This window comes from Macrotis lagotis, chromosome 7 (assembly GCF_037893015.1).
Source record: "Macrotis lagotis isolate mMagLag1 chromosome 7, bilby.v1.9.chrom.fasta, whole genome shotgun sequence".
NCBI classification, from domain to species: Eukaryota; Metazoa; Chordata; class Mammalia; order Peramelemorphia; family Peramelidae; genus Macrotis; species Macrotis lagotis.
In genome coordinates this window covers 205562336-205588896 of record NC_133664.1, presented here as the reverse complement: position 1 = coordinate 205588896, position 26561 = coordinate 205562336, and the positions used below count along the sequence as shown (strand labels likewise).

Sequence of the window (26561 nt, the reverse complement as noted above, 5' to 3'; positions counted from 1 at the left end):
CAAGATTTTTTACTATGAAATTTATTTTTTCCTCCATCACATTCTATTAGATTGCTTTTCTTTCTCTTTTTTGCAAGGCAGTGGGGTTAAGTGACTTGCCCAAAGTCACACAGTTAGGTAATTATTAAATGTCCGAGGCCAGATTTGAACTCAGGTCCTTCTGACTCCAGGGCAGGGGCTGTATCCACTGCACTACCTAGCAGCCCCTACATTGCTTTTCAAAAATTAAAACGAAATACCTGAAGTTTGTGTTGCTTCTAATTTTCTTATCCCTTTCTTTCTCATATGATTACCTTACCATCAAGGGATCAAATCAGTAGATTTTGTCTTACAAAGGACTGCTTTTTTTTTAAATCTATAAGCTTATGTTATTTGAAGTAATTCAATTCCAACCTCTTTGCTCATCCATAGCCCTCTGAGGTCCTGTCTGATAATAAATCTCTAACTTCTTTTTTCCAGCCTTAACCCCAGATCTATTTTTAGTGATATCTTTTTTTTTAACATTGTCCTTGGTGTTTCATAAGGTTTACAAAGATCTTGATGCCTCTGTTTATTCTTTGTTTACGTGACCTTTACCTGTGGTATCCTACTTTAAAAAGTACTAAAGTCATTTAATCACCCTTACTTTACTGAATGATCTTGATTATTTGGATGAAAATTCTTAGGGGTAATAGTCTTGTCTCTTATTTGTAGCATATGAACATGGTGGCATCATACTATTTGGTTTCCTTGTTGATTTTTGTTTTTTAGGTTTTTGCAAGGCAAATGGGATTAAGTGGCTTGCCCAAGGCCACACAGCTAGGCAATTATTAAGTGTCTGAAGTCGGATTTGACTCAGGTCCTCCTGACTCCAGGGCTGGTGCTCTATCCACTGTGCCACCTAGCTGCCCCTATTTGATTTCCTTGGGAAGGATTATCCACTGAGTTAATATTTGAAAAACTCCACCTGTGTTCATTTATCGCAAAAAGAATAACTCAAGGCAGCTAGGTGTCATAGTGAATAGAACACCAACCCTGGAGTCAGGAGGACCTGAGTTCATATCCGGCCTCAGACACTTACTAATTGCCTAGCTGTGTGGCCTTGGGCAAGCCACTTAACCTCACTGCCTTGTAAAAAAAAACAAAACAAAAAAGAATAACTAGAAATCCAATAATTCTGTTGAATTATTCTCCCCCCCCCCCCAGGCTCAAAATTATCCTTTGAGGTTAACTATTTCTTTGCTTTTTGGTATATTATATTTCATGCTTTGTTTCATTTCTCTTTTTCAATGACTAATGTGCAGTTCCAATTAGCATTCTTTGATATAAACTCTCCTCCTAGCAACTTTTTAAGACTTCCTTTGACAAGAAACTCTGAAGCTAAGCAACTATGTTTTTTAGGTTAAACCTGAGATTCTTCTGTGACAGACTCCAATCAATTATATTAATCTGTATGTTGCCCTCCAATTCCAAAACTCCCAAGCAATTTTCTTTTATAATTTCATGAAATAGAATATCCTGTTGCTTCGTAAGGGAGGTCAAAGATCCTCAGACTATCTCTTTGAACTTCAGTTTCTAGGTCCAGTAGTCTGGTTTGTGGAGATCTCAGTTCTTTGACTTGTTCTAGCTTATAACTTTGCTCTGATATTTCTTGTTACATCCTTGCATGTTACATCTCTATCATTGCTATTGAACATTTCCTTGCTTTTTATTTTCCACCTTCCTTTTTAAACTGTGTAATCTCTTTATCTTTTCAAATCCTTCTTTAAGAGCACTCTCTCTTTCCTTATATCTCCCATTATTTCTTTTAATAAACTTCTCAACCACTCCGGGGTTCTTTTACTGGTTCCCTCCTCATTCTTAGGGTCTAGGTATTGTTATACTAATACTCTCTTCCGGAGATTTCTCCCCATGGCATTTCTTGATTAATCTAGAAGTTTAGTTTTGTGTAGAGATTTCTTTCATCTTTGTTTGTTTTTCTATAAGGATTTCTTTTCCCTTCATTTTGTTGTTCCTTTACTTTATTTGATACATTTATTCATATTTTGACCTGAAGGACAGCTGGGTTAAGACTTAACCACTAACTCAGCTTTCTTTCTTTTTTAAAAAATTAGTTTAATTCATAGTCTTTGATTTTATATGTTATTTTTATTCCCCCTCCTCTATCTCTTACAATTAGCTCTCCCTTTTAACAAAATCAACTGATACTGTGACCATTTCTGACAGTCAGTAATACTTTACACCCTTAGTTCCTCACCTCTCAAAATGAAGGTCATGCAGCTCTTTTTTTCCCTCCTGAAGTTACTTAAGCTTCATTTTCATTTTCTCTAATTGTTGAAATATTATATAGTTCTTATTCTCCTAGAGTGATTCTTTCATAGAAGTTTTCCTGTGTTTTTCTAAATTGCTTATAGCATTTATTTCTCATACTACACTAACTTCCCCAGCATTCATATGCATAATTTATTCACCTATTCTCCAATTGGTGGGTATCAACTTTGTTTCTAGTATTTGGGATGGGGAGGGTTTGGGGGGGGGGGGAGTTGTTGTGCTATGACTATTTTCCATAGATGAAGGCTTTCTACTTTTGTCTTCCTTCATTATAAGGGTATATGCCTAATAATGGTATGTCTTTGTCAATGATCATGAACAATTAGTGACTTTTCTCCCAACATTCCCGAATATTTTTTCATATAGCTAAGACCATCCATTTTTAACCACTTCAAATTGTAGTAGTGAATAAACTAGAATGGTTAGGAAAAATATCAGTTTGCTGACTAATCACCAGATGGAAGATCTTACTGTCTGAAGACTAATGGAAATTTTTCTTTATTATTATTAGTAGTAGTAGTTAACAATTATACTACTACTGTTAATGAGAGTCTTTATGGTATCACTTTATTTTACAAAGTAATGTAAAAATAATCTGCTATTTGACCTTCATAGCAATCTGTGAGATATGTGCTGTTATCTCAATATAGAAACTGAAGCAAAATATAGTTAAGTGACTTGCCCAGGTGCCTATGGCCAAATTTGAACTCAGGTCTTTCTGACTCCCAAGTTCAGCTCACTTTCTTCTATATCACTTAGTTACATGGATGTGATCATTTTAGAATTGATTGGAATTGGGCAGAGCCAAGATGGCGACAAGAGAGGAACTTCTCTTAGAAGCTCTTTTATAAAACTTATAGACTAAGGACTCAAACTAAATTTTCAAGATCCAGAACCCACAGAGGGACCCAGTGAGGCAGTTCTCCTACTCAAGGTAACCTGGAAAAGAGCAGAAAGGCTCTGCTCCCCAGGGTTAGAGGGGAGGCCCACCAGAGGGGCGGCCCACCAGAGCGAAAGAACTTCAGCCTCCCGGAGGCAGCCCCAGGGCACTGGGAGCCACTGCTCAGCAGGCGAGTTTCCTGACCTATGCCCCGGGGAGCACCGGGCACAAATTGGGGGGGGGGTCTCTGCCAGAGAGAGCATGTGAAGCCCAGCCCTCAGGGCACACAGCGAGCAACCTGGTCTTGCAGCAGCCCAAATCCAGGAACAGAAGCAGGTGGAGCCGGTAAGCAGGAGCCCCCAGGGCATGAGCCCATTAAACCTAAGGAGGGGAGTGAAGAGAGACTGCAGAGCTCTGCCCCTGGAAAAGGACTCTGGGGCTCTGACCACATTTAGATCCTGATCGCAGTCTAGGCCCCCCTCACAGAACAGCAGGGCCCCCCCCCCCACCTAAGCCCCGTGGCAGAGGGGGGCGCATATGGTCATTCACCTTAATATTATTATTATTGGGCGGGGTTCAGGGCAAATGGGGCTGCGTGGCCTGCCTGGGGCTGCATAGCAGGGTGATCGTTGGGTGTCTGAGGCCCGATTTGGACCCGGGTGCTCTGGGCTCTAGGGCTAGTGCTCTGTCCACCACCCAGCCACCCCTACTATTATTACTATTTTATTTTATTTTGGGTCTTTTTTCCCCCCTCTTTTTGGTTTTTTCAGGGCAGTGAGGTTGTGGTGGCTTGCATGTCACACAGCTGGGTGATTGTTGGGTGTGCAGGGCCAGATATGGGCTCAGGTGCTCCCGGCTCCAGGGCAGTGCTCCATCCACTGCGCCACCTGGCCATATCTACAATTATTACTATTATTTTTTTTATTTTACTTTAATTTTACTTCTAATTTTTTTCTCTCCCCTTTATAAGCAAGTCTATATTTTGGGGGGAGTTGGGGTATTTTGTTTACTCTTGTTTACTCTCAAACGAGAATATTTTATTAATGTATAAAAAACATTATTTGTACAAAATGAGAATAAATATTAAATTAAAAAAACAAAAAAAAGAATTGATTGGAATTGTCTGTAATTTGGCAGTAACAAGATGACAAAATTTTGTCACTTACTCAGAAAAGGGACACATATAATTTGATCAGATGACAGCTAGCATTTATAGAGTGGTTTATAGTCTATGTATGTTACCTCACTTGATTCTCACAACAGCCCTGTATAATGGGTACTATTATTAGACTCATTTTATAGCTGAGGAAACTGAGGCAGATAGCAAGTGAGTGGTAGATGTCCACAGCTAGTTAAGTGTCTGAGGTCAGGTATTCCTGCCTACCAGGTTCAGTTCTTTGTCCACTGTACTACTTAGAAGCTAACATATATATGAGTTATACTTAGAAATCTAAAATTAAACTAAAATATGCTGGAAGAAGAAATAGCTCTACCTAATACTTAGAATCCTAAGCAATCATCATGTGGCTAAAGGTTTCCATAATAATTTTAGTTAAAGAGACATCCTACTGCTTCTGACCAATCTTGAGTAGTCTTGACTAAGAGGCCTCATAAATGAGAAAGAACCTGCCAAGTTGCATTTCTATTAATGCATGCAGTTACTTGATGTACAGTTTCTATAAAGTGGCCTTAGAGATCTATTATCTGAATGAATAAAGAACACTTGAATTTATTTTTTTACAAAATTTTATTTCTTTTTTCCAATTACATGCAAAGGTAGTTTTCTGCATCCATCCTTTGGCAAGCTTTTGAGTTCCACATTTTTTTCCCACCCTCCCTTTCCTCTGCTTTTCTCTTGGCAGTGAACAATCTTGTATAGATTTTACATTCACAATCAAGAACATATGAATTTATAATGAACTTGTTTCCATGGTGCCTTGAGATTTGTAAATCACTGACCTCCCAACTACCCTGAGAAATAGGTAGTACATACAGATTCTACTAATTGTTAAATATTTCTACTTTTTTTAATACTCCTAGTCTTTTAATTTTCTGGTCTTTAAATTGTGTTGGGGCTTATTGAATGGAGAAGCGGATCTCATTTGGATAGGAATACTGCTAACATATCCTTTTGCCAGTTGTGCCCTTCTGTTTCATACTCATCAGGTTTTACTTGTCCTTTTCAGAGGCAGGAAAAGTACTCCTTTGGTGTCCCATCTTTTTCTGTGCACAGCTTATTCATTTCCCCACAAATTTCGTATCTAATGGAGTAGTTTTAAATTGACTGCATGCATCATCTAGTTTTGTCACTGGTTAGCTGCAACCTCAGAGTCTGTCGGTGAAAGAAGGGGAAGGGTCAGAGAGGGAGAGTGTAATGCTTGGGGGAATGGGGGCTGCAACAGAAGTAATTCATCAGGAATGAATGAATGAATGAACGAACGAACGAACGAACATACACTTATTGAGCAACTAGGATGCCAAACACTAAAATATTGAGGATATAAATGGGGAGGAGCTCATCTTCTTACTGAGGGAGACAATAGATGTAAACAGTTTCTCAGCAGGGTGGATGGCAAGAACTCCAAGACCTTAGATGCCCCCAGCAACAGGTCAGATAATAATGCCCCAGGAGTAGGAGGGCAGGGTGATGAGGCACAGGGCAAGGCTCCATGGACTTCAGAATTGTTGGGCAGGACAGACGATATGTCCTAGCTGTCCTTCCTCCAAGTTTCAGGAAAAGTCTTTCCATTCTTGTGGTCTGACAGTCTCATGAGTTAAGGATACCAGGGAACCCTGAGAGAAGGGCTAGGATGAAGCACATCAGCATGCCCCTCACTTCCATCCCTTCCAAAATAGGTCAAATGTCAGGGAAAAAATGAGATTAAAAATTAGTATGAAATTTGAAGGAGTTCATGTAATCACTTTGAATTTGAATTGCTCCAAGTATTAAATGGTAATAAGTAACTAATCTTTTTCTAGTTCTCCACCCCAACCCCTCAGAAGAAAGTTCTGTTCAAGGCTTGGTTTGTTTAATTTTTGTCACTTTGTTCATTTTGCTTTTGTATTCAGAACATGTTTGTTTCATAAGGAATTATGTTTATCTGTTTATTTCCCTTTTATTTATTCACTACAAAGAGCTAGCCTAATGGAAAATGCTATAGATATGATGCTTCTTGATGTTGTTATTGTTGTCCATTAGTTGTGTTCAACTCTTTGTGGTCTCAGTTCGAGTTTTCTTGCAAAGATACTGGAGTTGTTTGCCATTTTCCTTTTCCATCTCATTTTATAGGTGAGGAAATCAAGGCAAACAAGGTTAAGGGACTTGCTTGAGGTCACACAGCTAGTGTCTGAGGCTGGATTTGAACTCAGATTCTCTGGACTCCAGGGCCAACACTGTGCAACCCAGCTGCCCCATGAAGCTATTTAGAACTGTGCTATTAAAGGAAGAGATGGCATGTTCATTCGTTCTGCAAATCCCTAAAGATCTCAACAGTGATCTAACAAGATTAAGTTCAATTAGGATAAAAGTAAGTCTTGCAAATAGGAGAACACAAAAACCAATTCCATAAATACCAGATAAGACTGAAAGAGGTATGTTTACAGAGCAGTTCTGAAAAAAACCCAAGGATCCTAGTGGTTTCTAAGCTCAATATGAGTCAGCAGGGTGATGTAACAGCCAGAAAATCTAATGTGGCAAAGCTTTCAAGAATAGGAAGGCAGTAGACCTACTGAACTTTGTTCTTGTCAGACCTCACCTCTGGGCACCACACTTTGAGTAAGACATCCTTCTTTTGAGGAGGATGACCACAGGGAGGGAACACAGTGAGGGATGTACAGTGATGAGTCTTGACTATATATACATAAAATAAAAATAGCATAAAATGTTATCATAAGAAAATAAAGATCATAAAGAAAATAAAACGATCAAATGGCAAAAACTGAGGGGTGGGCAATCCTATATTTGGCAAAATGGTGAGGCATCTTCCTTAAAGCACTCCAGTGCAAAAGCCTCACGAAAAGAAATTACAGACCAGATATAATATAATTAAGCCTATCCACAAGCTAGGGAGACAGAAACACTGAATAATATTGTTTCAAAAGGGGAGGGTAGATTAGGTGGCACAGTGAGTAGAGCACTGTTTCTTGAGCCAGGAGGAGTACAATTCCAATCTCAGATAATTTTTAGCTTTGTGACCCCTAGGCAAGTCACTTAACCCAGATTGCCTGTAGATAAATATTTTTTTAAATCCTAACTTGATCTTGAGTGTCTGAAGAAATGGAAGCTCACACTTTGGACTTCTCTGCCAAACCCTCCCCCCACCCCCACCCCTTGGCATTGACTCAGTTTTTAAACCCTTGTCTCCTCACTGATTTTACTCAAAGAAAAGGGGAAGGATAGGCTAGGTATGGGAGTGGAAGACACAGGCAAAAGAGAGCTTAACATGAAGTTGTCTAGAGAAAAGAACTTCCATTATTGAAGGCAAGAAGACTGGAAATACAGCTGGGCTAGTCATCTTTCTCCAGTGTTTACTCCGGGCAGAGATCCAGTTCAGCTTCCAAACCCCAGCGCCTGAGGAGACTGAGGATGCCCAGCTTCAGGGGGATCTGTTGGGGTGGGGGGCACCAAGGGATGAGGAGAGAAATCAGAAACAAGCAGCTCTGGCTAGAAGAGAGAATGTCAATGAATAAAATGTAGTGATGCCAGAACATCCTAAACTAATATTATGCTATGAAGGAAAATGAACCTAAATCCCCTTAAGGGAATCCCAGAGATGATTGAACAGTAAGAAACTCTATAATGGTTCAAAAGATTGATTTAAAAATTTTTTTTAAGATCTTAAGAGTTTGGTTAAGTCAGAAATACTCTCATTACAGAATTTTTAAACTACCAAGAAAATATGATGATGACTTTTCCCATAGAAATAGAGATTCTGAGAAAAAGCATTAAAGAGTTGAAACATAAAATATAGAATTGAAAAAAGATTTGACAGAAGCGAAAGGACAATTTCAATATTGTCCTCAGACATTTACTAGCTGTGTGACCCTAGGAAAGTCACCAAAACTTTCTTTTCCTCAGTTTTATCATTTTGAAATGAGAAGGTTGGACCGAATGACCTCTACAATTCTTTCCACCTCTAAATATGAATCTAAGAACTTTCAAAGATGACATAAATTCTATAGAAACCAACATGAAGGGACAGCTAGGTAGTGCAGTAGAGAGAGCACTAGCAACAGAGTCAGAACTTGAGTTCAAATATGACTTCAGACGTTTACTAGCTGTATGACCTGAGGCAGTCATTTAACCTCGATTCCCTCCAAAAAAACGAAAAGAAAAGAAAGAGCCCACGTGATCAACTTGAAGATGAGAAGTACCCAGAAAACTTGAGCATTATAGGTCTTTGAGAAGAACATGACAAGTCAAAAAACTCAAGTGCTATACTTCAGGAAGTAATGGATAGAAGATGTCTAGAACTTTTGAATACAGTCAACAAAACACCAATCCATAAATCCACTAACTACCAACAGAGTGAAACCCCACTTCAAGACAGACAAACTCTAAGACATAAATCGTGGTTTTATATCATAATTTCAATTTTTAAATTGTAAAAACCCAAACAGCATAAATACAAGAAAGATAGCCAAATATAGTTAGAAATAAAAGACTATATAACAACCAATTGTCTCATGTAGACATTTTTGCATCTTCTTTAAAACAAACTGAAATGAATGAGAGGCAAAAGAACAAAAAAGAATTAAAGGCCATGTGATTTAAGTAGCACTTAAAGAATCACCAAAAAATTTTTAAAAGAAGATAGAAGAGCTGAATAAATACCCCATGGTCTAAATCTTATCTCCTATTACATGAAACAGTCACTGTAATGAGAGGGATAATACAGGAGGAGAGTGGTTAAATGGGAAAAGGAGAGGTTAGACAGATTGCATTTGGAGCTTTACCCTTACGGTACTTTCTTTAATCTCTCCACGAGACTGTGGTTTGTAGTGGATAAAAGAAGTAGGGGGAAAGGGGGAGCAGAGGATAGTCTGCTACAAGAGGAAGGGAAAGCATACTATAAAGAATACTTCCCACACTGGTAAGAGACAAAAGCCATCATGGGTTTTGTCTAGGGGGAATTTGTATATAAGATGACCACTTTCTTTGAGTAGTAGGTATAGTTCTTACTATGGTGCCTCGCCCCCTTAGCACTTCCCTTCCTGAGTACCCAGGGTGCTAGAGGAAGTGTAGAACCTAGCCTTAGGACTTAGTAGTGAGTGCCCATAGTTTGGGCAATGATATGGTCCTAATGATGGGAGCACAAAATGAATCAACATTGTTTCCTTCATGTACTAATTTTCTCTGAGTCGGATGTAGCAGAACAAAGGATGAAGGAGATATGATCTACAAGTGCAATCATATAGAAATGGGAGAGTGGAGGAAGTTCAGAACCTCTACCCTCCTGAATGACACAGAGAGAAAATGAAGAACAGAGAAGAATAATATAAAGGTATAGTCAGTGAGCTGGAGAATGAAGTAGGCTTGGAGAGGAGGAGAAATAATAAAAACCAAAGCAAATGACAACCTGACAAAAATGTTGGTACACAAAAATATTATTTAATCTCAGAAAGGGGAGGAGGAGTTAAGAAAAGATGACAGATAAATTAGCAAAAATTAAAAAGTAGCAGTTTGAGTAAAGACAAGGTAGTTTGACAAAGGCGGATAAATATAGTAGTAAAGGGGAAAACATGTAGAAATAAACTAGAACCAAATATCAAAGACCTGATAGTAGAAGCAAAACCAGTCATAGGGACAAGACGCTGACTTAAAAGAAAAGGGCAAAAATCAATACAAAAGAAATGTGAGGAAATACAAGCCAACCCATCATAACCTTAAATGTGAATGATTGCAACAATACAATAAAAGAGATTGGCAGAATGGATTAGAAAAGAAAATGCAACAATTTTACTGCAAGAAGTATATCTATAAATAAAGTCATATCCAGAATTGGGTGGGGAGGTGGAAGGAAGGATGCTGTTAAAGAATGTGCTTGAGTTCACATTTCATTTATTTTTCCATTCTAGGGATCCCCATCTACCTGTAAAAGATTTGAATTTTGAAGTGAACATTGGGCCAACTACAAAGAGTGTGTGTTTGGGGGGGCATACACATGCGTGTGGATACATATAGAGACAAAAATATGTACACATACACACCTAGTCACATGTGTGTGCGCTGTAGGCAAAAGTTCTTGAAGATAACATTTCAGTTGAAAATAAGGTCACTGATCTGCATTATGGAGCAGTCCTTCTTTATTTATGCACTCGACAAGAGGCTGGGTGCTAAAGTAGATTGGATTCTGCCAGTGGCATGCTGTGTAACCTTGGGCAAATCATTTAACCTCCTCTGTCTCATCTCAGATGGGAATGATAATATGCAACTACCTTAGGGGGAATTTATATGGATTAAATAATTAATGATTTTAAATCTCTTTGAAGAAAGCAATAACATAAGTTTGTTGGGGGGGGTTAAAGTCTTTTGCCAGAATTTCTAGCTCATATGGTTTATATGCGTCTCTAATGAAAGCTTCATTTGAATAGCTTTTTTTCTTAGACCAACAGTGGAATCAATTGATGTACCTTCAAGGAGAAGAATTTATGTTGTTAATTATTTTGTATTACTTTCTCTTCCCTTTGCATTTACTTATCTTTGTACATTTTATATCCCACATTAGGAGGTAAGCCTTCAAGGGAAGGGCAGGGCTCTTTGATTTTTGTCTTTGTAGCCTCAACATAATGCCTGGCACATACAGTCAATGGTAGGCATTTTATAAATGCTTGTTGGAGGGGGGGGGCAGGGGCAAGAGGAGGGAGAGAAGTGAGGAATTAATGAACTACTTCTATAAACTCACTGAGATTTTTCAATGCCAGGAGACATTCAGGCCTATAGGACTCCAGAACATTGAGAGGGTCCTCAACAGTAACGTTAGGGGGAAGTTAGGGATTGGTGGGATATTTGTCCTTTGTATTGTTGGAGGGAACATCTATGGATGCATTTGAACATTTGAGTAGGAAAATGAATAAAACAGGGTCATAAAACTAAAGCTAGAAGGACCCTCAGAAACTATCTAGTTCAACCCCTTTATTTTTACAGATAAGGAAACTTAAGACCAAGAAAGTTAACTTTACCTAGGGTCACATGGATAAATAACCTTTATAGATAGGAATTTGAACTCATACCCTCAGATTCCTAAGCCAGCATAATTGGCCCTGTACCTTGTTGATGACTGAAAAATGCTTTGATTTTTGTAAAACATAGAGGCAGCTAGGTGGTGCAGTGGATAGAGCACCGGCCCTGGAGTCAGGAGGACCTAAGTTCAAATCTGGCCTCAGACACATAATTGCCTAGCTGTGTGACCTTGGGCAAGTCACTTAACCCCATTGACTTAAATAAAAACAAAATTTTTAAAAATTTTATCTACATTCTCTAATCTGATCCTCACAACTTTGTAAGGTAGATATTATTTTCCCTACTTCATATATGAGGAAACTGAGGTTTAGAGAGTATATATGGTCTCGTGGCTAGTAAATATCAGGAGATTCAAGTCCAAGGCTGACTCCAAGTCTATTGTTCCTTTCACAATTCCCTAACCTTCCCAAACTTGAAAGGGACTCAGGTAGAAGAGAGATGATATTTGGTTTGTCTCTAGGTTGGTTTGGAGGGAGGGGGGTTCTCCCCCTTCTAACTAAGGAGAAAGATCTGCCACTTAAGAGAATCAGAATAAAAATCGTTCATAAAAATTAAAATATAAGATGATTAAAAAGAGCATCTGGTTGCCTCATCTGTTCAAAGTCACCTGACCTATGTAAACTGCATCTCAGGGCTCCTACATCAATGGTGGATGGGATTGTTGACATGCTATTAGTGATCTTTGAAAAACTAGAGAATGGGAAAGGTGCCACAGTTCTAGAAAGATGCAAATGTCTGGATTTTTAAGGAAGGGAATAGGATAAATGCTTTAAGCCTTAGCCAAGTTTGTCTTCAATTTCTTTAAAAATTCTACAGTACTGTTTTGTGAAGTTCAGAAAGGAAAGCTACAACTGCAAAGAGCCAGCCTTAATTTGCCCAAAATGTTTAAAAGTTATGCCATTGAAAAGAATTTTCTCTTTGATCTAGCCCTTCCACCACATTTTATTTCCTACCTAAATTTCAGGAAGGCACTTGATGGTATCTCTCACAATTTCTTTGTTGATAAAAGGGAGAAAAGTGGGTGAGATGATAGTCCTGTTAGTATATAGCATTTAAGAACTGTTTGAGTGACCAGGCCTAAAGAGCAATAACTAATAGAATGCTATCAGACTAGAGAGAGATTGCCAATGTAAAGCCCCCAGGGAGCTATTCTTAGCTGTTTCCCATTCAACATTTTTATTAATGACTTGAATGCAGGTATAAATGGCATGCTAATTAAACTTGCAGGAGCCCAAAATTGATTGGAATTCTAATAACCAGGTTCCTAGAAGATCTTAGTAATCTAGATTCTAGAACAATGGACTAGTCTTAGAGGGTTAGATATAATAGGGATAAAAATAAACTCCTACTAAGATTCATTAAATCAACTTCACAAGTTGAGGAGAGGTATAATTCGATGACAGTTTAAATTTTTAAAGACCTGAGTATGTTAGTGGACTTCAAACTCAATATGAGTCAGCATTGTGACATGGCAGCCCAAAATGGTTAATGAAGCTTACATTAAGAAAAGCACACCACTGTGATGTGATTAGCCATGCATTCAGTTGGGGCATCGTATTTTAGGGAGGCCATTGACAAATTGGAGTAGGGCTAGTATAGTGAGAGTACTGAACACCATGCTCTGTGTAACAGGGATAGGAACCTGTTTTCTGCCAAGGGTCATTTGGATATTCATAACATCATTCTCAGGCTATATTTGACCAAATATTTAATTAATTCACCCTTAAGAAACCACTAGATTGAATTTCACGTCCTGCCTGTGGTTGCCTTGACAACGGCAGACCAATATGGCTTGCTGGTCAGAGGTTTCCCATTCCTGTACTATAAGGATCAATGAAAGGCTAACAGAATGTTTAACAGGGAGAAGGAAAGACTTAAAGGATTCTAAAATCAAAATCAATTGACACTACCCTTTGTCTTAGCCAAAAGTTCATTGCACTTACTTGCTTTGTCCAGAATGCAAAGAGGGATATGACACAGATAACAGAATTTACATTATAATTGAAGAAAAAACATATACATAAATAGCAATGATATAAAGATGGGAGAGATCTAAGCACGTCAATGTTATTCAGTGCTGGGAAGTTTGAATTGTGAAGAGTATAGAATCAAGTCAGCAAGGCCACTTAGGAAGTTTTTGTAAGAGGATGGATATCTGAATTAGGATGTTCATAGCAAGAATGGAGAGTTAAGTACTGGATAGGAGATTTATTGCAGAGATAGAACAGAAGAATTCAGCAACTAATGGGATGTGTGAAGTAAGGGAGATAGAAGAGTCGTGCAAGTGTTACAATCCTGGGAGCTTAGTAATTCCATGATACTAATAATAGAAATCAAATTTATTTTGAAGGGATGGTTTACAGAGCAAAGATGAGTACAGTTGTAGCCCTGTTTAGCTTGACTAGTTAACCAAGATATCCAACAGACATTTGTAAATAAGAGATTGGAACTGAGGCATGGTATAAGGTAGGAGGCTGAGAGTAGCAGAATAGGTTTGCAAATCAACAATATGGAGGGGGAAATTGAAGTCATAAGACTAGAAAAGAATCACCAAGGAGAAGAGTTTGAAGATGGAAGAGAAGGCTTAGAATACCAAAGATGGCAATGAGGAGTTGGAGTGGGGTTGGAGGGATGGAAAGTAAGAAGATTGGGGTCAGATGGCAGTTTCTGATTTCAACATCCTGGAGGTTTAAAAGTTTAAGAGGTAGTAAAATGTATCTTTGACTCCTCTTCCATTCCATTCATGAGTGGCTAGAATAGAGTGGAGGTCTTAAGAGAAATAACTGCTGGCTTCAAGTTATTTGAAGAGCTGTTAGGTTGAAGAAAGATCTGCTTGTATGTACCCAGAAGGCAAAACCAAAAGTGGTAGAGTTTGATTTAACAGAAGAGAAAAACTGCCTAACAAAGATGGTTTAGTAGCTTTAAGAGCTACTAAATCCCCATTAATGATGGTTTCAAACAGACTGGATGACCATTCTTTGGTGTTTTTAGAGATGATTTTTATTCCTTTGGGTAGGAACAGGGAATGTCAGACTTTATAAGACTCATGAAATCATTTGTTCTGGTCCTGCCACAACTGCAGGTGGGATTTGAAATTCAGTAAATATAGGAACATTTTAGGGATAAATTAGTTAAACATTTGACCAAATAATAGCAAGCTAATTTTTAAAATTTTGTTTGGCCCTTGAATGATGTAATAAATTTCCAAAGGGCCCTTGGCAGAAAAATGTTTCCCCACCTCTGACATAGGGATTATACAGAAATGACTCCTGAGTTGTCTTCTACCCTGCTATTCTACAATTCTTTGGTAGAGGAGATTCCTACATTAGGTGACTCTTAGGGAGCTTCTCATTCTTAAGATGTTGCTATTAAGAGTATATATACATAGGACATTCAATAAGAGTTCTTTCTCCAGTAGTGCTTAGTTTGTCCTCAGCTAGCCTATTCTTTTGGTTGGTCCTTGTTTTGAGGAAGGGTTTAAATTTATGAAATCTTAGACCTAGGGATGGAAGAAGCCTTCCAGGTTATGAAGTTCATTTCCCCTTACTTTATAGTTGTAGGAATGAGGTGCAGAGTAGTGAAGTGCTTTGCCAAATGTCACATCCAATAAGTATCTGAGGTGGGATTTGAACCCATATCTTCCTGACTGTAGGACATGACTCAATTCTGGGTTCATTCTTAGAATTGAGGGGATATTTTTTTAGTGTTTATTTTTCTTAATATGTGTATAACTATATAGCCCAATTTAGGGCTTCCTTCTATGTCCTTGGGTTCATTACCATGCTACTCCAATTCAATAATTCACTTATATAGGGTATATAAGGATAAGGAAGGAAAAGAGAAAAGGTACTCTGTCTGTAAAGGCAATACTTCTCTTTCTCACTTATATAAGCTTTTCTCATATTTCCTCTAGACTATTCCTTGACACATAGATTTGAAAATCAAGCCTTAGTATCCCCCTTTTATTCTTCTTCTAGAAACTGTAGCAAGCTTGCTTTTCCAATTACTACAGAAGTTGAACACTTCTTAAAAGTAGCATATTTGTTTCCTGACTCAGTCTTCTGAAATGAATCTCCTAATTGAGAATCATTCTTTAGTAACAGTTACTCTTTTTAAAAAATTAATATAACATTTTATTTAGGTTTTTTTTTTTTGCAAGGCAAATGGGGTTAAGTGGCTTGCCCAAGGCCACACAGCTAGGTCATTATTAGAGACCTAGCCGCCCCTAAAAAGTTAATATAACTTAAAAAAAGTTCAATGACCATTTTTATTCTGAAAACTACCAAAATAAGAGAGAAATATAACCTACAGGAAAAAAAAGTAAGTTGACACTGTCTACCTGACACTGTATTCACTCTCAAATGAAAATATATAGGGGCGGCTAGGTGGCATAGTGGACAAAGCACCGGCCTTGGAGTCAGGAGTACCTGGGTTCAAATCCAGTCTCAAGACACTTAATAATACCTAGCTGTGTGGCCTTGGGCAAGCCACTTAACCCTGTTTACCTTGCAAAAACCTAAAAAAACCCAAAAAACTAGATGATCTCCAAGGTCCTAGCAACTCATTTGTAATGTGTTCTTGGAGGGTTTTCTGGGATACTGAGAGGTTAAATGATTTATCCTTGGTTATATAGTAAGTTTGTGTCAGAGGTGAGAATCAAACCCTTGTCTCCTTGGCTCCAAAGTCAAATTATAGTTTTCCTCTTATTTTTATAAATAACTATATTATAATTAAAAATTAGACCTGAATCCCCCAGCAAAGCATATTTTTCTTATTTTCCTAGCTCATTTCACTCATATCACCAAAAGTGTCCAGATATTATGAGTTTCCTTTAGATATCCATGAATAGCAACCAGAATAAAGAGAGCTAGAGGAGCAAAGTCAAAGCAAAGATACAGAGCTCCCTCTGACTTAGCACAAAGTTTAGGATCTGATCAAAAGGGGAAAAGGGGGAGATTTGCTGTGGGAAGAAATTAATATAGAGTGTTTCTCAGATTCATGCTGTTTGGGGAAAAATACAACTAACTACAGCCCACCATATGTAGCTAAATTAGGTTGTAATTAAAGTATATGTTAAAAATAGTTAAAATTAGAGACAAAGCCCCATTGTTTAGTGCAGTTGTTGACTGCCTATCTGTGCTGGGGGAAGGGTGTGAGGGGGCTAGTCTGAGGACTTTGGTATTTTAAAGATTAATCATCCATCCTTGAAGGGTTTTAAGACACCCACCTGCATTTTGGATTTGGCTGTAGGCCAAAGGAGCATGACAAGTCCCATGGCATTTTTTTTTCTTCATTTAGCTCTGGGTAAGCACTTTAAATGCTAAATAGATCAAGATCATCCTCCTCCCATAACAAAAGGCAAGTGGCTGACCTCTGGGGGTGATTGTCAAGGAATATTGCCACCTTGGACAGATACCAGTCTGTATTATCAAAGAAAGCAAGCAAACCATAATTTAGGACCATGAAAAAATAATTTCAAAGTATCTCTGAACCAACTTGTGCCTTTTTCCTACCTCTAGACAAGTCATACAGAGACCAGATTTTTCTCTGCCACCAATTCTCTCTAACCAGGACAAAATGGATCGGGGGTCCTTGGAAATCATAACAACAATATCCAGGATAATCCCATGACTCTGCCTTCACCCCCTCCCCCCACTTTTTCCCCCTCATCAATTTCTTTATTTTTTTTTTCATTTCAGGTGATGTGCTATATGAACTTCTTCAACATATTCTGAAGCAAAGGAAGCCGCGAATTCTCTTCTCACCATTCTTTCACCCAGGAAACTCAATTCCAACACAGCCAGAGGTCATGTTGCACCAAAACCATGATGAAGGTACAGGATGGGCTCCCCTATTCAGCTGGTAGGCTAGATGGGTCCATTGGGTTCAATTAACCATGCCTTGAGACCTGCTTAGCCACTAGACCCCTCCACTGGAATATGTGCTCCATTCTACAGAAAGACTCAGGGTGGCCTTCTGCATGAAGATTTTCCTCTTCTCCAAATCTTAATTAACCCAAAACAACCATTTATTTCTTTTTTTTATGCAGAGGGCAGAACTGTTTCATTTTTACTTTTAGCTTCCCAGGGCTTAGAGCATAGTAGGAATTTAATGCTTGTTAGTGATTGATCGAGTCGACAAATAATTATTGAGCACTGATTATTGCATTAGTCTCACTGGATCTTCACTATTGACAGTAGGATAGAATATTTAAATTTGAAAATTTTAAATTAAATTATATTTAAAATCTGTAATCTTGCTCCACCACACTTTTCAGACTTAGATCCTATTACTTCCATTCTCATACTTTTATGTTCCAGCTGAACTGGAATGAATTTAACATCATATCTCTGACCTGTGTCTCCATGCAAGTTGGCTTACATCTCTGGAAAACTAAGCCATGAGTAAGGAATTGAATCAAAGACTTGTCACTCATATCCTCCACCCCTTAGGATCTAACTTCCTTTAAAGCTTATCTAAAACTATACCTATTAGGTAAAACCTAACTGTATCACCCTAGTTTTTAGTATTCTTTCTCCACAAATTATCTGACAGTTATTTATTTTTCTACTTGTTGTAACAACTTGAAGTCAGACTTTTCCCCATTTTTTATTAACCCTCCAGTACTTAGTACAAGACTTTGGTGTTTTATAAAACTGCTAATTGAATTAAATTGAATTAATTGCAAGATGCTAAAGGCATACAGAGATCAATCATTCAATATCCTGTGTGTTAAGCACTGGGTTAGTTGCTGGGGATCAAAGTGAACCACCTCTGCTTTTGAGGAATTTTTCCTCTCACAGAGGAAATAACAGGGACAAATACAGGTATATATAAAACCCATCCATGAAAGAGAGAAAGCCCGTGGTGAAATATATCTAGTTCGTACTGTATGAGAATCAGCTGAGGTACTAGTTGAAGAAGATAAACCTTTCTTTGAATACTTGGAGACTGTCTTGTCTGCTTTGCCCCAGAGATTAGATTTAAGATTTTGACCCAAGGTAGGAAAATGTTTCCTGATGAAAGACAGCCTCCAAGGTTCCTCAACTCTTGGTTTCTATGATTTGAAATATTTTTTGTTTCCATTTTATCTAAGAGGGAATAAAAATGAGATATTGCTAAATAAAATGGGAAAAGAACCCCCCCCCTTTCCCTTTGGTTCTAAAGAGAAAAAGCAGGCTTCATCAGTTCCATTTTTAACAAGGCCTTTGATCTTACAAATCCTTAGCTTACTACGCAGAAAAATAGATTGAAGAGGAAAGACTGTGAGAGATCAGGAGAGAGCACACTTTATTTATGTGCACATGTCAAAATAAATCCTGATGATCATAGATATAAAATATGTTGTCTGTTTTGATGGGGACTGAGGACAGTATGTTTGTAATTATGTCCATAAACAACATGGTCTAGGGAAAAGAACAATGGGGTCTAAAAGTTAAAAAAAAACAGATTCAAGTCTCAGCTGTACCACTTTCTATTTCTGATAAGACATTTTCCTTGAACCTCTTATAGGCTCAGTTTCTTCATCTGTAAAATAGAGATGATGATACTCCTACATCTATTTTTTGCCTCTTAATTCCAGCACTTATCACAGTACCTTGGTGATAGAGTAGATGCTTAATAAATGTTGATTGATTTATTGTAATAAAAATACTTTATAGGTAATAAAATACTATTATATGAGCACAAATGATTATAATAGTCATTATTACTCATTTATTACATATTATTATTATTAATTTCTTTCTTTTTTTGCTGGGGGTTCTGATAGAGGACAGTTTATTTTCCTACTATTTTTATTACATATTTAATGTTCAGTGTACAGTTGTGCAGGTGAATAAAACGACTTCTTTTTTGCTCAAATGGTTGAGACTACTGGGAAATATTTGGGAAGTCAACTAACTCATTTTTGTAGATTCATTGAAAATATCTTCAGAACCTCTTCAGTAGCAGATAGCATGTATATTGTCCAGTTAACCATGTGAATTTAAATTCCTTCTGTCAGGTCTCTATATTTTGAAAGCTTTTCATTCAATCAGTCACTTGATCAATAAGTATTTATTAGGCCCCAGCCATGTGCTAGAAACTAAGCTTGGTGCTGAAATTACAAAGACAAAAATGAAATATTTGATGTCTTTAAAGAACCTGCTATCAGAAGTAACAACACATCTCTAAATCAGCTCAACATATTAAAAGCATAGTTAAAAAATCAATTGAGAATAAACTGACAGCAAAGAGGGTGCAAGTTAGTTGACTAACGCACTAGGAAAAACTTCACATAATAAAAGATTGTGGTGAAACAGAGCTTTAAAGAAAACTAGATATTTGAAGAAGTGTAGATGAGGAACAGATGCCTCTCAGGAATGGGAGTTAGCTAACGTATGGGATCAAGGCAGGAGATGAATTATTATGTGTGAAGAATAGTAAGAAGGCTGGTTTGGCAGAATCATAAAGTACATGAAGGATCATGATGTATAATAAGGAAGGGTGGGGCCCAGGTTGTGTAGGTCTTTACCAGTCAAACAAAGAAACTTAGATTTCCTTCCAAATAATTTAGAGATGAGAGGAATATTTAACATAAGTAAATATATTAAAAACGTTACTCTTAAATTTTTGTGTATCAGTGTTAGTCTAAGTGGTTGTAAGGAAGTTGCTTGTAATAATGTTCTGACACCAGAACTTCATTTTGATGTATTTGGTGACTTCACAAGGATCTTTTATGGGTATATGTAACTGTGCTGTATTACAGATATTTTTCATTTCTTAATTTACAAAGGATGATGAGCTTCTGAGCTTTAATTCTACCTGTTTTCTGAGAATCCAAAAACTGCTATACTATTGTAGCCCACCCAAGTTCTACTACTTATCAGATAGTTTGCACTGATCACTGAATCCAGGATCCTTAAATATAACCTTTCTATAATTTCTGGTAACAGTGACCTGATCCTGAATTACTTTCAGAATCTCTTCTTTCTATAAACAAATCTTCCTGACTCTATTTACTCTTCATGCCTTTGTCCATATATGGTTTTGTTGAAGCCATGTGGATGTTACCCATAGAAGACCTTAAGATTCCACTGTTTGTTCTTAGCCACATCATAGGCTCCAACCAAAAATAAATTACCTTTTGCTGCATTTGAGAAATCCAATGGGTATTCTGAGTCTTTACTATTGCTTTTCTTCCAAAAGCAAATTTCTGACTTATTTATCTTACACTCAGTCAGCAAGTGTTTATTCTAGTTCCAAAAGCTAGAGATAGAAATAATAAGAATTAAAATAATTCTTACCTTTTCCATACCATATGTTCCATTGGTAGAAATAATTAGAACATAACACATTCCACAAATATGAGTATAAAGAAAATAAGCACAAAGTAGTTAAATACAAGGTTTGGTGGGTCAGAAAATACTCTGTGTACAAGTTTGGAGATGCGTTGAAGGAAGGCAATGATTCTATGAAGCAGAGGTTAAGAGGGAATCAAATGTTTTTGTAGTGATCAGTAAAGGCCAGGTAATATTGCATTGCTTTATGGTGACTAGTTCAATTCGATAAACATTTTCATAAACCTATATTAAGTGTTCATTGAGGGGTGTGGGGGTAGTAGAATCAAATTTGAGTTTTAGGAAAATCACTGAATCAATTATGAATTTCTCTTTACACCTCTAGGACTTTTTGGCATGTTTTTTCCTTCTTGGTGAAAATAGTATTTTTTTATTATTATTATTTTTTTTTTTAGTTTTTGCTAGGCAATGGGGTTAAGTGGCTTGCCCAAGACCATACAGCTAAGTAATTAAGTGTCTGAGGCCAGATTTGAACTCAGGTACTCCTGACTCCAGGGCTGGTGTTCTATCCACTGCACCACCTAGCTGCCCCCAATACATTTTTAATATATATACATATGTGTGTATGTGTGTGTGTGTGTGTGTGTGTGTGTGTGTTATATGGAGAGAGAAGAGGGGGTCACTGCTGTTCTTATGTTTTGACAATAAATATGAGATGCTTTCTGTTTAAAAAAATTTTAGGCTTACATCATAGAAGAAACTGATAAAGTGCTTTGTTAGTAATTCCTGAACTACTATAAACATTTGTGCCAATAATGATGGATCTTCTCTAGCCCTACCACTTTCCAGTTTGCAGAAAACCTAGAATTACTTATCTTGATGTATTGGAAAATTCCACATATTAGCCATATGCAAACTTTCTGTATTATATTTGATCTATCTTGTGCTTTTATTGTCTTGAGCTGTCTTAGACCATACAGACCAGAAATTTCTTCCATAGTCTCCTTAAGAGGTTCACTCTTTGCCCTCTTAATTTCTTGGCTTCTCGACTTTTTTTTAATGTAGTTTTATTGAAATTATTTTAGTTTTCAAATATTTGTTACTTGTGCTCCTTTGATTCCTCCCCCCCTCAACTTTTTTGATCTTCACTTTTGATTATTTTTTTTATTATTTTTGAGGTACTTTTGTTCTTATTTTAACTGAGCAATATAGTGTTTAAATTTTCTACTGCCCCTGCTTTCTAGACTTTAATACAATCTACCAGTGGTTTACCATCACCTTCAGTAGCTTTCTCAAGCTTGTACCCCTGGTTTTTTTTGATAGTTGAATAGGAGCTCTTAGATAGATCTACTTTTTCTTGAATGGTCCTTACTATAGCAGTGGCTTACATCTCATGGGCATAGGTTCTAAAATGTTTTTTGTACTGTCTCATATATTGTGAGAAAATATGTTTATAGAAGATGATTTTTGTCTCAAAGAAGACCATGACATCAGGGAGGTGATGTCATGACATGCACATGAATTGGATTTGAATGAAGGGGGCTGTGCTAAATCACCAGTCTCATTTTCTCCTCAAGAGCCATCTGGGTCCAGTGACCAGATATGCATCAGGATGACTAGAGATGGCCCAGGATGCGAGGCAGATAGATGGCACAGAGGATAGAGCACCAGTTTTGATGTCAGGAGGACCAGAGTTTGAATCTGGCCTGAGACACTTACTAACTATATGACCTTGGGCAAGTCACTTATAGAAGATAACAGCTTTCTAGAACCACTCTATTATTTTGACATGACTGCTGTATTAGTTGATCATTTGAAATGGCATTATTTTGCCATATATTTCATTTTTAGATCATGCCACTGGAATTTGTGCTAAGGGCAGATTTTCAATGACCATTGGTTCAGGTCTTTCCCCTTTTCAGATTTAAATAACTCCTCAATAATAAATAACTCTGCTTTTATTTCATCCAATCTGGGTTTAGGAATAAATTTATTTCTTAAGATTGCCCTTGAATTAATTTATGAAACATGGTGAATGTAGCATAGAGCTGAAGTTATAGATGGCAAAAAAACAGTATGAAGTCCTTGTCTGAAACTGGTAAGATCAGTCTCCAGTTTTATTATGATTTGATGCTGACACACAATAAAAGCTTTCATATGTTCAGTTCATTTCACGCACACTCATTGTTTATCCCTGCTAAGGACAGTCCTATCTGCACCAGAGCATTTCTAGCAGGTGGGTTATTGGTATTTCAGAACTGATGCAATTTATCTATCAGAACACACAGAAGCAGTGTTCTCATTGCTCTTTTTTGTGTCAAACTCATTATCACAAGGGTTCCAAATGGCTGGCAACCCTACCCGGCCCCATGTATTGATTGTATTCAAAGGAGCAGTTATTTGCTGGCCAGTGTTTCAGACAGGGTTCCTGCAACATCTTGACCACTCCCATAGAAATTTCAGAGCATACCTCACCTTGCCTAGCATTCCTTTATTTTTCCCATTCTCTTCCCTCCTCACTCCATGAATAATGGACTAGACTTCCAGGGAGTTATTGTTGTTGTTTTTGCTGTCACTGTTACTTCATTCACCTCATCTTTTTAGATGTAGTTAGGTAGAAGTAGTTTGAGGACAAGTCTCTATCCAGTCGCAGGTAGGCGTGTGTGTGTACACATACATGTATATATGTATATATGTGTGTGTGTGTGTATATATATATATGTATGTATGTATGTTCTGCAGACTGTTGTACAAGTGCAAGTTGTAATAGAATTAGAGAATTTATAAACAAACCCATCTTCTTTAGACTCATTGAAAATGCCTTTGGGACATCTCCAAAGAACAGACAAGACATCAAGGATGACATATACCTCATTCTATTCCTGAATAATTTTAATTTCTTCTGTTTCTGTTTTTTTGTTTGTTTTTGCAAGGCAGTGGGGTTAAGTGGCTTTCCCAAAGCCACGCAACTAGGTAATTATTAAATGTCTGAGGCCGGATTTGAACTCAGGTACTCCTGACTCCAGGGACGGTGTTCTATCCACTGCACCACCTAGTCACCCCCAAGTTTCCATATTTATAAACTTTACATGTAACTTGAAGATGAGTAGTATTTGAGATGGTGTTAAGTTTTTAATAAATCAGTGTTATGTCCGGGTGATAGTAGGCAACAGTTCAGGCTGTGATGATGGTCTCATTCTACTAGAATCTATTGGTTGAGTTGGTTCAGGATATTTTGAGCTCTTAATTTGTAGTATAGGAATTTGTCATCTGTCAGTCTATGAAAGATAGCAAGCATCTGATGTCTTCATGTCTTGTCAACTTTTCAGTACATGTAAATATTTATAGCCTTCAATGATGTATATTACTTTAATGTCTTTCAGTGTGTGTAGATGTATATGCATATTCATAGATATCCATGGGTTTAATGGTATTGTTTTTTCATAGTCTTCCTTGTTCTATTTCACTTCATATATCATAATGTAATCTACTAAATTCAAGCTCTTTAAGGGTTAACTTGACTGCATTTTTGATGGCAAATGAGCCCATTCCTGAATTGCTATCATAGGAAACTCCTTCATTTCCACAAAAAATCTGTAGAACTCAGCCATTTGTTCAGTGCCTCTTTGTGAACATACAGCCTTTACGGAACCTTTAATGATGAAGGGTTTTATGATTCTACTATGGGATCTTAATGGATTCATTGGCTCTCTCTGGAAGTAAGCTACTTTGGCTTACAAATCTGACAAATCTCATAGTATGTACATATTATCAGCCTTTGGCTTTCTTTAACCTTTGTTGTTAAAATCTGCCTGATTATATCTCTTTGTCAAACTCTGTGTAGCCTAGTTTATGTCTTACTTGATTTCCTGGCCACAAATTGAGAGATATATCTCTCATTGAGAGATACATATATCATTGCTCATGAAGGAAGCAAGAAAACATGAGGTAGATTGATATACTTTTGCCTGCTATTAGAAAAAAACAAATGAAAAACCTATGTTCTAAGTACATCTCTATATTTTCTTCATATGTAAAGAATATCAAAGATCAAAATTATTATAAAGCTAAAAGAAAAAGTTTGCAATGGAAAGAATCCAATTTTCATCTATTTAAATATTTATTAATGAAAAATGAATGATCAATAGTAGAGATGACATTCATTATAATAATTTTATGCAGACAGAAGTTTAACCAATATAAATCTATGGTCATAACAGGGAGAAAAGCCTAAAAAGCTTCATAGTTTATTGATTATTTGCCAAAAGAAAAGGAATTAAGTCATGAAGAAATAAAGTAACAAAAAGCATTCATTAAACATTTACTATGTACTAGTCACTGTACTAAGTGATGGAAATATAAAAAGAAAAATAGTCTCACCTCTCAAAAATTGTGCATTATAATAATAAGGATTGTGATTATTACTAGTGAGGTTAATAATAATAACTAACATTTACATAGCACTTTGAAGTTTAAGCATTTTATAAATATCTTATTTTCTCTTCACTACAACCCTGGGAGGTAGATATTATTATCTCCTTTTCCAGCTGGAGAAACTGAGACAGAAGTGAAATGACTTGCCCATGATCACATTGCTAGTAACTATCTGAGGCAGAATTTGAATTCAGTCTTCTTGGTTCCATTATCATTATTCTAGCCATTATACCTCCTAGCTGTCTCTGCAGTACAGGAAGACAGCTCTTATTAGGTAATGGTGGTCAAGAAGGGATGTTTTAGTTTAGGACATCACAAATAGTAAGTGGAGCCAAAAAACAATTGATGAGTTTCCTACACTAAGTACTGTTCTTCTGAGTAAATAAACTGCTAACATAAAAAAGGGATACTGTCTTAAGCTTAAGATTTAATAGTAGAGATAACCTTGTTCAACAGCTCTCTCTGCTCATAAATAAGTTGTATGCTAGCCAAAAGTATTTACCACTGTAATTTTAGAGATTAGGGAAAAAGAATCCAAATTGAAGAGGGATTTTCTTTGGATGTTGAGATTTGTGAATGATATCATAGAATCCCCTGGAAGAAATCCACAACCACTCAAAAGACATTGGCTTGATCATCCATATAGGAAAACTCAAGTGGATGAAGAATTAAGTTGAATTGCCTTCAGAAAAATATAAAGTTTCTTTCATGAGCCCACATTTCTCCCAGGGACAAAGGGGACATCTTTTAAATACCAGTATTCTTCTAATGGTGGCATATGGCTTTGAGATGTGCAGCATAATAATCTTCATTCATTTGAAAGCAATTTTCACAGTAGTTAAATACATGGTGAATATGAAATATGCATACAACATAGAACCAGGTGAGAAGTTAAATAACAGGAGCCAAAGCAATAAATGTATGATAGGAGAAAAATTATGAATTGGACATATAGCAATGATGGCAGATGACAGGTAGACAGCCTGTGTTCTCCATTGATGTTAGTGTCAGGTCAGGAAAAATGAGGAAAGTCTTCAGTTTGTTGGGAGGATCTTCTGTGGACAGAGATAAAAGTCACATAAGATGGGCAGGCGTGAATGGATTGTTAGCTACATAGATAAGATTACAATTCCATTCAAGCATGTGAGTACAAAAGCACATTGCAATCTACCTTACTATTGTGCCTCGTTATAAGATTTTTTTTTCCTCATGCTTCATCTGTGTAGTTTGGTTTTGGGGTTATTGTTGGCAGTGGTTATTGTTGCCATTGGTTTTTAACTTAAATGTTGGGCACCTAAAATTCTTTTTCTTTGGTGTTTGATTTTATTTCTTTAAGCTTGTTGAGTTATTATTATGGCCAAGAGGAGAGGTGGGGTGTAGGGGTGGGGTATCTAACATTTTGTTTTTGTTGTTT

General features: G+C 37.1%; 1 protein-coding gene across 2 annotated transcripts in view; it reads left to right on the top strand.

Moving 5' to 3' along the window:
• The window catches only part of ETV6 (ETS variant transcription factor 6), a 319314-nt gene that overhangs the window by 242668 nt on the left and 50085 nt on the right, over positions 1–26561 (top strand). For both annotated transcript variants that reach the window (XM_074194579.1, XM_074194578.1), the window contains exon 4: positions 17132–17266. In XM_074194579.1, coding sequence (XP_074050680.1) covers positions 17132–17266 — 135 coding nt within the window. The remainder of the gene's footprint in view (positions 1–17131; positions 17267–26561) is intronic.